General features: G+C 45.9%; 1 protein-coding gene and 1 pseudogene across 1 annotated transcript; both read right to left on the bottom strand.

The window, feature by feature from the left end:
• Positions 1-858: 858 nt before the first annotated feature.
• On the bottom strand, positions 859-2661 carry LOC123140792 (high-affinity nitrate transporter 2.1). Its single transcript, XM_044560074.1, has one exon. It carries the CDS (start codon positions 2572-2574, stop codon positions 1051-1053), a length of 1524 nt encoding a protein of 507 aa, XP_044416009.1. The 5' UTR covers positions 2575-2661; the 3' UTR covers positions 859-1050.
• Positions 2662-8995: 6334 nt separating this feature from the next.
• LOC123140793 (high-affinity nitrate transporter 2.1-like) lies at positions 8996-10512 on the bottom strand (annotated as a pseudogene).
• Positions 10513-11211: the final 699 nt, after the last annotated feature.

The raw sequence follows: 11211 nt of genomic DNA on the forward strand, positions 1-11211 counted from the left end.
GTACGGCTTGTACGGATGAGGCACGTACAGACCTGGGTTCGGCTCCATAGAAAGAAAAAAGGGTCTTTTGGATTTTTAGAATTCCAAAAACCGCAGGAACAGAAAAAATCGTAGAAATGCAATGTCATTTCCATTTGAATGCAATGGTTCGTTTGTTTGCATCAGAGGAAAACCAAATGATTCCTTTTATTAAAAAAAAATGAGTGGATGTCAAACGAAAATGCCTATGGAATGTAGTACAGAAAAATCTTAGGAAAAATCTCATAGGATTCAATCCATACGATTCAAAAGACCAACCTTGCTAGAAAAATTCCAAATGATTCCAATCCCTTGAAATTCCTACGAAAATGCTTTGATCAGAGAGGCTCTTATAGAGTTCCATTCCGACAAAATTTCTATGTAAAACCGTATCCAAACAGTGTCTTAATTATTTCGCATTGGGATGAATTATCGTAAGAAGACACAAAAAAACTAAGATTTATCCTCCAGCCTCTGCCATGTGGGTCCCACTTATGCGAATGGTTATTTGCACTGTAGCTAGGATCAGCTATCTATATCTGGCGTGGCAGTAGCTACAATATTTAGGACGCATCGACCAATTCAAGCTGTTTAAATTGAATAGTTTCATGGGTTTACTTATTCAATTTTGCAGCTCATGAGTCTTTGCTAGTTTTGGGGTCAGAACAAATAATATGTGGGACGGAAAAATGGACTTTGTATCCATCTATATATTTTGAAATGCACATTGGCTGTAATTTCGGACGCAATTTGATAATACATTGAAAGTGCAAGCATTAGAAATTGACTTGAAGGAAGGTGTATGAAGCACACAAAAACATCAAAACTGTGCATGTAGTAATTTCGGACTCAAATTGATAATACATTTCATGCGTACAGAGCAGGAACGCAAAAGCAGCGTTTCCTTAAGTTTACTAGTAGAAAGATAAATCCCCATACAACTTATTACGCTGGGGCTGCCTACGTAGATATACGGTTTGTATATATACGCGACGAAACCGTACAATTCATTGGTGACAAAAAACAAGGGCCTTATACGTGCTGGGGTGTGTTGTTGGGTGGCGTGGCGGATGTGGCAAGGATGACGTTGCGCCTGCCGCGCTCTGAGCGGGAGTTCTCTGCGAACTTTTGGCCTGCAATATGGAGACCCTTGCCCTTCTCCTCCTCCGACCACTCAGAAGCGTAGTACTCCTCTTCGGTGGCATCAGCGCTGGCCGGGAAGAACATGGAGCCCCATTGTGGGAAGTGCACCAGAGCGACGGGTAATGTGCATGGCATGATCATGATGCCCATGTACTCGAGACCCCTCCCGGTGGAGTATTGCGACGAAGTGAAGAAAAGAAGTTGCGTCAGCCCTGCACCAACGTTGCCACCAGCGCCGGTCAGCCCAGAGATGATGCCAAGGGAACGCCTGGAAACGAAGGGTGCGACGCCAAAGACAGCACCACAGGCGGCTTGTGCACAAATGGAAAAGAGGACCATGGCCGTGACTGAGGCAGGAAGGGCCGATGCACGACCGAGCCAGATGCAGAAAGCGCCACCAGCGGTCTGGAGGATCCAGATGTTCCAGAGCCGAGCACGCATGCCGAAGTAGCGGGCACCAAGGTCAGAGAGGTAGCCGCCCATAGGACGCGCGACGATGTTGGCCATGCCGAAGCAGGCGGCGATGGTACCGGCGGCGCGAAGGTCTAGGTGGAAGTGGTCATAGTAGTACTCGGCAATGACGTTGTCGGTGGTGAGCTCGACACCCATGCAGTAGCCATAGAGGAGGACGAATATCCATGTGCGATAGTTGGTGACGGCACCCCAAAGGACCTTCGAGAACTTGTCCTTGGCCATGTCTCCCTTCTTCTGGAGGCTCGCAAGGTTGCCGTCAGGGAGATCTTGGCCCATTGTGAGCACAAGCAACCCCATCACGATGTGCATCATTCCCGGCACGAAGTAGGCAATACGCCATGCGACGAAGGGCGTGGCACCACACTTTTGGATGGCATGGAAAACAAGTGGCATGATGAGTTGTGTGGCACCACCGCCCATGTTGCCCCAGCCGGCGGCAAGGCCATTCACAGTGCCGATGATTTTACTGTTGAACATGGTGCTCATCCAGTACTGGCACGACACGAAGGTGGCAAGGGAGAAGCCAATGAGGAAGCGTACGGCGATGTAGCCTGACGCATCGTCGATGACAGCCATGCAAAACACAGTGGGTGCTGAGAGCATGACGAGGAAGGCGCAGCCATACCGCGGCCCTAAAAGGTCGCAGATGGCACCCATGGCAAGCCTGGAGAAGATGGACCCAGACACAGATGCCACACCGGCATTCCCTATGTCGGCCTTGGCGAGGTTGAGGTTGTCACGGATGATGGGCACGAGCGGCGCCGCGGCAAAGGTGGAGACGAAGCAGGTGAAGAAGGAGATCCAGGAGAGGTGGAAGGTGCGCATGTGGGGGTTGGCGAAGGAGAAGAGCCTGAAGGACTTGGCCTTGTGCTCGGAGTCCACGGGCAGCGTGAACTTGCTCGCCGCCGTGTCGCCATGGGCGCCGGCCTCCACCTCCATTTCGACCTTGCTTGAGCTAGGCTTCCTCTCTGCTTGCTCCTTGGAGGCTTGTTGCTAGCTTGCTTGATTAGCTGCAGTGGCAACTAGGAGGTGCTAATGGCTGTGGTTTGGTGCTTTGAAACCCCATCTATCGGGTATTTATACAACGTAGGAGTTGACATTGGGATCAACATGCACCTCTCTTGATCAGCTGAAGGGTAAGATAGACAGGCAGACGGACAGAAGAATGCATTATTGCATCTGACGGAATCATGGCTGCAACTTGGGATTAGTAAAGGTTTAAACAGCGGTTGTACAACGGAGTCGAGAGAGAATGATGATGACGAATAACCTCGTCGCCGCGCGCATCTCCTCGCCCTCGGCCCGTGGGATGGGCCAAGGATCAGATCAGAATATGCACAGCTCAGCACGTGGGTCCCACAAGATGCGTGTTCAAAATCGAGTGTCTGAACTGGACAGACAGTGACAGGGTTTCTGAACGTTGCAAGTTACCTGCGGTGTCAGTCTCCCATTTTCCATGAACAGTTTGAGCTTCAGGTTTCTTACCTGCGATGCAACAATCCGTCTGAATTGATGCAACTTGGACAGCGGAAGCTTAAGGTTCCTGTCGGCCAGTGCAAATCAAAGTGAGAAAACGGGGCAGCGCCTACGTGCGTACGTACGTACTGGATGAAGCAAGCGTACGGATTACCTGCAGCAGCTGCAACTTTTGCCGCGATCCAACGGCCGGCCAGCAGCCGCGATGGCATACGTACACACCACACACAGACATTATTCCGGTCTTCCTCAAAACCAAAGGACGTGTACATTGCACGCAGTCGATGCTCTGACTTTGCAACACAAACACTTGGAGAAACTATATCAACCCTGACACCGACAGCATACGTTCAAACTCAAGGGGACAAGTAAATGACCTCACTCGCGTACGCCTTTTCTTCCATTGATTGTTGCCTGCCTCTTGGCACAGTAATTACTTAATTTACAGTAGATGCATCTGCAATCAATTAGACTAAGAAGTTGCATATCTTATGTCATTTCAGATCACTAGTAATAGCTTCCATAAGATATATATGTGAAGACATAGCTTCTTCAAACTTTTCCTTTTCTTTTTTTTGTTTTTCAGCGTTTCTTTTTCCATGGCCTACTCATCCAGCTAATGTATAGCACTATTTGCCTGACGGCCTGACCATCGATTTTTGTTTACGCAGCTTCTGTTTACTAATTCATACCATGGCTTTAACTAATTACTAAGATATTTGGATTAAGGAGATATATGTATGTTGAGAGACCAAGGATATCTGTCCCTTTGAACTTACCAGGGTTGCCGGACTCTTCACATACTCTATGTGAACTTTAATACAAAGTTGGGTCATCTATTTTGGAACGGAGGGAGTACGTGTGTATGATTGAGATTGTTCGTTGTTAAGTGCACTACGTGATTGATTATATGAACCAAATTGACTCTGCTACTATATTTGGCCCATCACAAGGTAGTGGTTGGTGTTGCTAAGTACAAAACCGCCCAAACAGTTGACCCTGCAGATGTTGCTGCAAAAAAGGCACAAAGTTAGCTAGCCACGTACACATGCAAGTGTACGGTGGCTGTCCTTTGCAAGTTGCATCATCAGAAACTAAGTGTGCCTTGTTTAAAAAAAACTAAGTGCGATATTAATCTTAACATGGATCTATATATACGAACTTGCTTTTTTTGCCCTCGCAGGGACTAAAACCCTAACCTATCTACTAGCCGAGCCGAGGCACCAGGGTCCGACCCCTCCTCTCTGCCGCTGCCGGAGCTGTAGGTAGAGGGGAGGCCAATCCACTAGCTCCGATCCTCCTAAAGTTCCTCTCTCAGTACAGATTGAATGGAGCTCTAGCGTAGATTCCTGCAAGCTCCTCGAGGCAGTGAGGTTAGGATTTCTCTTCGTTCATAAGTAACGGTGAGGTTTGGTATTAGGTTCTTTAGATCAATTCAAGGGTTCGGAGCTAACTACTGCTTTGGGGCGCTAATACTTAAGGACACATGCGCGAAGACTTCCCGACTATCCAACAAGGTTAGGCCAACTCTGGCATGGGAACGCGATAGTGACTCGTGAGCGGCTCGTTCCGGAGGCGGCAATGGTCATTCGGTGGTTCCGAGACCTCGATGTAATTTTTATTATGTTTGGAGTGCTTTGTATTTCTGGTGAATTTTAATAATAGATCTGAGTCCTTGTCATAAAAAAGGAATTGCTTCTTTTTATGGGAATGTTAAAAAAAATCTGAGGTTAGATTTTTAAGCATGGCAAATCTGATGCCCAAGATGAAAAATTATTTTGTCACCAGCATGGCAACTTTCTTCAGCAAACATGACAAATCCTACCAATAAACTAAGCATGTCAGCGATTTTCCATGCTTGCTGAAGAAAATTCTCATCCTTCGTAATATAATTTGCCATCCCAGATGTTAGATTTGCCATGCTTAGAATCTGACGACAGATTTGTGTTGAAATCTTGTTTTTAATCAAGAAAAAATGTGTATTTCAAGTTTTTATAGATAGATAATAATAATAATAATATTACATCCATGAAGAGAGTATGATCATTTGGGAGGTATAGAAAATGAGAAGGTGAATTAATATGCAATATGTTTTCTCACAATTTTACACACACTATGTATTGTTCTGAAGAGTATGACCTAAAGTCTGAGTTCCACTAATTGGCATCAAGGATGAGCTAGTGTTCTTATTTTAGAAAAAGGTTAATACAAGGAAACTGACCTTCAGCGCATATAGTTCACCACAAATTTTGAATTTGTTTCCAGAAGACCACAACTTCTGGCTTAATTATCAACTTTGAGCCCTAATATTCTTCTCGGGCCCTTCTAAGAACAACTACGATAGAACAGGCCCACGTGTTAGGCCCTACATGGCAAAAACTTGCCATAGTGCAGCTCCTAGCTGGCTAGGACAGAGAAGAACCTTTTCTCTGGTTGGTCTGATGCCCACAAGCATTGGTGTACCCACTTCCCTCCTCCCCTTCCTTTCCCTCTCGCACCGCATGATAGGAGATGGAAGCCACGGAGGGCCTTTGTGACAACATGGCGTGGAGTGATGGCATGTCGGTCCTCAAGTAAGTTTCCCTCTATCTGTATCTTTGACATGTGTGGTTCGGGGTGGATTGAGGGCATAAAGTGGTCAACATGGTCGTGTCTCGAGTAAGGTGGATGATTGTCGTTGGTTTTTTGACTGATTAAGGCAAAATCAAACTTAGGCTTGTTATCTTCATAGGAAGTGTGATGCTTTCTTGCAAAATTTGTTAGGATTTGCTTACATATAAGAGGATCTTGTCAGGTTATGGGTTTTGTTCATGGATTTCACTTTTTTGCTTTGTTTATCCCGTCTTGGAGAACTTCCCGTTTTATATTGCGTGCAACCATGATAACCCAATGTGGGTATTCGGGCTATTGTCTAAAGATGAATATGTTTGATCAGAACACTGGGAAGATCATGTATGTGTTATCATAAGCTTTTTTGGTTGAAGGAATCATTAGGGTTTAGTCATGTAGATAACATGTACTATATGGAGGATGAAAATGTATGTTGTTGGTTTAGCTATTTTGGAGATCAATGAAAGTAAGGAGAAAGTTCAGCAATGGATAAGTGGTATGAATATCTTAGGGTTGTTGACCTAAGAATCTTTAAGACATAGTTGTTGGGGAAGAAAAGGAAGTAATCATGTATCAATGATGTGCAACCATCTCAACAAAGTGTCTATTGACATGCTAGAAAAGGTAAAGGTAGAAGACACGAGGGAACAACTCCGGAGGACAAACATCTGACGCGTGGAGATTATGATGAAGTAGAACTAAAGAACATGAAAGAACGAAATAGTCAAAAGAAGGGCACATGAAGGGGGATACAAATGTTAGGGAATTATTCCCAATATGGATTTAACATAATTGATTCATCCAATCCACTTATTAAGAAGGTGAATGGACATAAAGAAATTCAGTGCTAGCAACATTAAGCAGAGCGAGTAAAGGAGCACCAATAGTAAGAAGAGCAAATAAAGAACCAACATCAACTAGGAAAGGTAAAACAATTACTCAATCTCAACTCACAAGCAAGGTACCTAGAACCGTATCGGCAACAAATGAAGGAAGTATTGTTAAACAATCTTTTGAGATTCTAGATTCAAATAGTGGTGACATAGGTGGAGATTTGATTTCAAGCGATGACGATGGATTTCAGGAACCCATTTCACTCACACCAAAGATGCAGAAGAGTAGAGAAAAACCATTATCTCCAAGAGTATAATTTGGTGAAAATAAGCTTCTTGCTGGTGAGAAGATTTGACTCGCACACATCTATGAATTCAAAAGGGCACTCAAGGACTATCGTATAAAAAAAGCATGGATTATATGTATCTTAGAAATGACAAGGGCAGAGTGAATGTTTATTGAATAGCATTGCCAACTCTGTATCTCTGTGTTAGTTAACAAAATGGAGCAAACAATCTACATAGAAATATGATATTGCCACACACTTGTGTCATTATTTTTAACACTTCAATTATAAACAACTCATGCCTTACCAAGAGTCATGCGAACACTTACATAAGTGATCTTGAATGGAAAATCAATGCTCTAATTGACAACATTAAGTGGGATTATTTGAGATCAACCCAATGATGGCATACATGGCAAGAGAAAAGGATGCAGATATTGTATTGGGAAACGAAAAGGCTCTACACTACAGGATTATGGACTACGTACACCCTATTATTGACATAAACATGGGCTCAAGATGCATTGTCACAATAAATCATGGTATATATTTATGCAAACCCTTCATTTCTATCGATGGTTGCTTTGTCAAGTTGGCGACGGGAGCACAAGTGCTAGCTACAATAGGGACAGATAGTGATCACAACATATCTCCATTTGGATTTGCTATGGTGAGGAAGGAAGAGGCAGAAACTTGGACTTGATTTCTACAGAAGCTTAGTCATTCACTTGGTGGTGAAGCTGGACCTCATGCAAGTTTATATTCATGTCAGACAGACATAAGTTAAATCTGTGTGCTTTTTTTTGTACTTGAATACGTACATTAACTTGCTCAAGCATATTCTTGTACTTTAGGGTCTTCTTTCTGAACAAAATTATGGATAATGTTTCTTACTCATGTAACATTCTCTTGGGCCAAGCACTATTGCAGGTTAGGGCACTGCAAACATGCTAGTTATAAGAGGAACATGCAGAGCTACAACTGCAGAATGATGGGCTACTTGACAGCCAGTGGCAATAACCAAAAATAGATGCAAATTGAATTCAATTCGGGTTCTATTTTCGGTGAATTACAAATTCCATACTTATGAATGTTTGAAAGCTTTTGGTGCCTTCCTAGAACTTTTTAGTGAAATATAGTTAGTGAAGAGTGAAGACTACTAGCAAAATAATGATAGCATGTCAAATTGCTAGGATTGTCTTTTCGATGCTTATAGGTTGGGTGGCACAAGACATGTTAAATTCTTCTATATCCCTATTATCCGTTGCAATGTTAAGGGGAATGCTATGTTGACATGTTCAGATGTTATGTTCAAAAGTGTTATGTTTGTCATCTCACTAGCAAAGTGGGTGTGCCTTGCTACAAATCTAAAATAGATATATACATGTTCACAAACTTGAAAACACTCTATACTATAGATCACTAAGAATATGTTAGAGTCGGCCCGAAAATTATTCCTCTCATTTGATTGTGTGTGGAGGGGGTGGACTTGTCTGTAGAGACTAAGACTTCTTTTGCAAATTAGGAGTAGACTGGTGGGGTTCTGTACGCAAAAACATCATGGCTTACATCACATGTGTTAGATTTAGATCGGATGGTCAGAAATGTCAGATTGCAGACACAACAGCATCACCAGCTGGGTCATTTATAGGAGTAGAGATTTATTCTTGGTAATGTGTGGCAATAGCATGTTCATATGGTGTGCACCTTGGAGTTGAGTAGGGCTTGACATGTGGCTTTGATCGGTCAGAATTCCTATTAGAGAAGCCAATGGCAAGATTTGGGCTCAATGTTGATAATTAGGTTAGAAGTTTGATTCTATGAAAACAAACGCAAAAGTTGTGGCAAACTGTTATAAGTTGTCCTCTATATGTAAGTGCAAACCTCCTGGCCGGCAACATATAACTGCATGTATTTAAAATTGCCTGGAGGAAGAACAGAGAGTGCACAAAATTCCAAAGTTGTTCATGTATTTCGGGACCACTTTGATACTACATACCCTCACATGCATACACGTTTCTTGCATATAGATGAACTCTGAACGTTCCCTAACATATACAAGTAGAACTACATGGTGTTGTAGGCGTAGATATACATGACATGTATATTTACACGGTGAGCTTTATGTTTGGTAGGTAAAAGAAAATTTGGATCTTATACGTGTTGGGGTGTGTTGTTGGGTGGCGTGGCAGATGTGGCAAGGACGACGTTGCGCCTTCCACGTTCCGAGCGGGAGTTCTCGGCGAACTTTTGACCTGCGATATGGAGACCCTTGCTTTTCTCCTCCTCCGACCACTCGGAGGCGTAGTACTCTTCCTCAGTGGCATCGGCGCTGGCTGGGAAGAACATGGAGCCCCACTGTGGGAAGTGCACAAGAGCGACGGGCAGCGTACAAGCCATGATCATGATGCCCATGTACTCGAGACCCCTCCCAGTGGAGTATTGCGACGAAGTGAAGAATAGAAGTTGTGTGAGCCCAGCACCCACATTGCCACCCGCGCCGGTGAGCCCAGAGATGATCCCAAGGGAACGTCTGGAAACGAATGGTGCGACCCCAAATACAGCACCACATGCAGCCTGGGCGCAGATGGAGAAGAGGACCATGGCAGTCACTGAGGCAGGAAGGGCCAATGCACGACCGAGCCAGATGCAGAAAGCTCCGCCAGCGGTCTGGAGGATCCAGATGTTCCAAAGGCGAGCACGCATGCCGAAGTACCGAGCGCCAAGGTCGGAGAGGTAGCCGCCCATAGGACGTGCGACGATGTTGGCCATGCCGAAGCAAGCGGCGATTGTGCCAGCGGCGCGAAGGTCTAGGTGAAAGTGGTCATAGTAGTACTCGGCGATGACGTTGTCGGTGGTGAGTTCGACGCCCATGCAATAGCCGTAGAGGAGGACGAAGATCCATGTCCGGTAGTTGGTGACGGCACCCCAAAGGACCTTGGAGAACTTGTCCTTGGCCATGTCTCCCTTCTTCTGGAGGCTTGCAAGGTTGCCATCGGGGAGGTCTTGGCCCATTGTGAGTACCAACAAGCCCATCACAATGTGCATCATTCCGGGCACGAAGTACGCCATGCCACAAAGGGCGTGGCACCACACTTTTGGATAGCATGGAAGACGAGGGGCATGATGAGCTGTGTGGCGCCGCCACCCATGTTTCCCCACCCGGCCGCGAGGCCATTCACCGTGCCAATGATTTTACTGTTGAACATGGTGCTCATCCAGTACTGGCACGACACGAAGGTGGCGAGGGAGAAGCCGATGAGGAAGCGGACTGCGATGTAGCCCGACGCGTCGTCGATGACGGCCATGCAGAAGACCGTCGGAGCCGAGAGCATGACGAGGAAGGCGCAACCGTACCGCGGCCCCAGCAGGTCGCAGATGGCGCCCATGGCGAGCCTCGAGAAGATGGACCCGGACACGGACGCCACCCCGGCGTTGCCGATGTCGGCCTTGGCGAGGTTGAGGTTGTCGCGGATGATGGGCACCAACGGAGCCGCAGCGAAGGTGGAGACGAAGCAGGTGAAGAAGGAGATCCAGGAGAGGTGGAAGGTGCGCATGTGGGGGTTGGCGAAGGAGAAGAGCCTGAAGGACTTGGCCTTGTGCTCGGAGTCCACGGGCAGCGTGAACTTGCTCGCCGCCGTGTCGCCATGGGAGCTCGTCTCCACCTCCATATCTTCCTCTCCTCTCCTTGCCGAGCTAGGCTTCTTCTCTGCTAGCTCCTTGGAGCTAAGCTGAACTACTTGCAGTGGCCGGATCGATTGGGTATGTGTGGTTGCTAATGGTTGCTGGTCTGGTGCTTTGGATCCCGGATCGATTGGGTATTTATAGTAGGATACAACGCAGGAGTTGACATTGGGAATTTGTGATCAAGATGCATCTCTCTCTCTCTCTTTTTAGGAGTAATCAAGATGCATCTCTCTTGGTTGGCGTTGAAGGGTAAGACAGACAGGCAGAAGAATGTACTATTATTGCATCTGATGGAATCATGGCAGCAGCAACTGGGACTAAACAACGGCCGTGCAGTGCAACGCAGTCGAGAGAGGGATTAATTAGCGCCATGAATAACCTCGCCGCCGCGCGCATCTCCGCGCCCTCGCCCCCTGGAATGGACCAAGGATCAGATCAGAATATGCACTGTCCAGGTCTCGATCTGCCTGCCTGCTGGCGACTACCCGACCTGCAGCTGGACAAAACTTGTTGTAAATTTTGTGTTTTCTTGCAGCCTCAGTTCAGATCTCCTCTTAATTACCACTCTCTGCAACAGCAACTCTGCAAGATTCCATGCATGTGCTCTCTCTCTCTCTCTGTGTTTATGGCAATCGCATGTGCTCAGCTGTGTTGCTAGCTTAGCTGCAGCTTAATCAATTTAA

This window comes from Triticum aestivum, chromosome 6D (assembly GCF_018294505.1).
Source record: "Triticum aestivum cultivar Chinese Spring chromosome 6D, IWGSC CS RefSeq v2.1, whole genome shotgun sequence".
In the NCBI taxonomy this organism is placed as follows: domain Eukaryota; kingdom Viridiplantae; phylum Streptophyta; class Magnoliopsida; order Poales; family Poaceae; genus Triticum; species Triticum aestivum.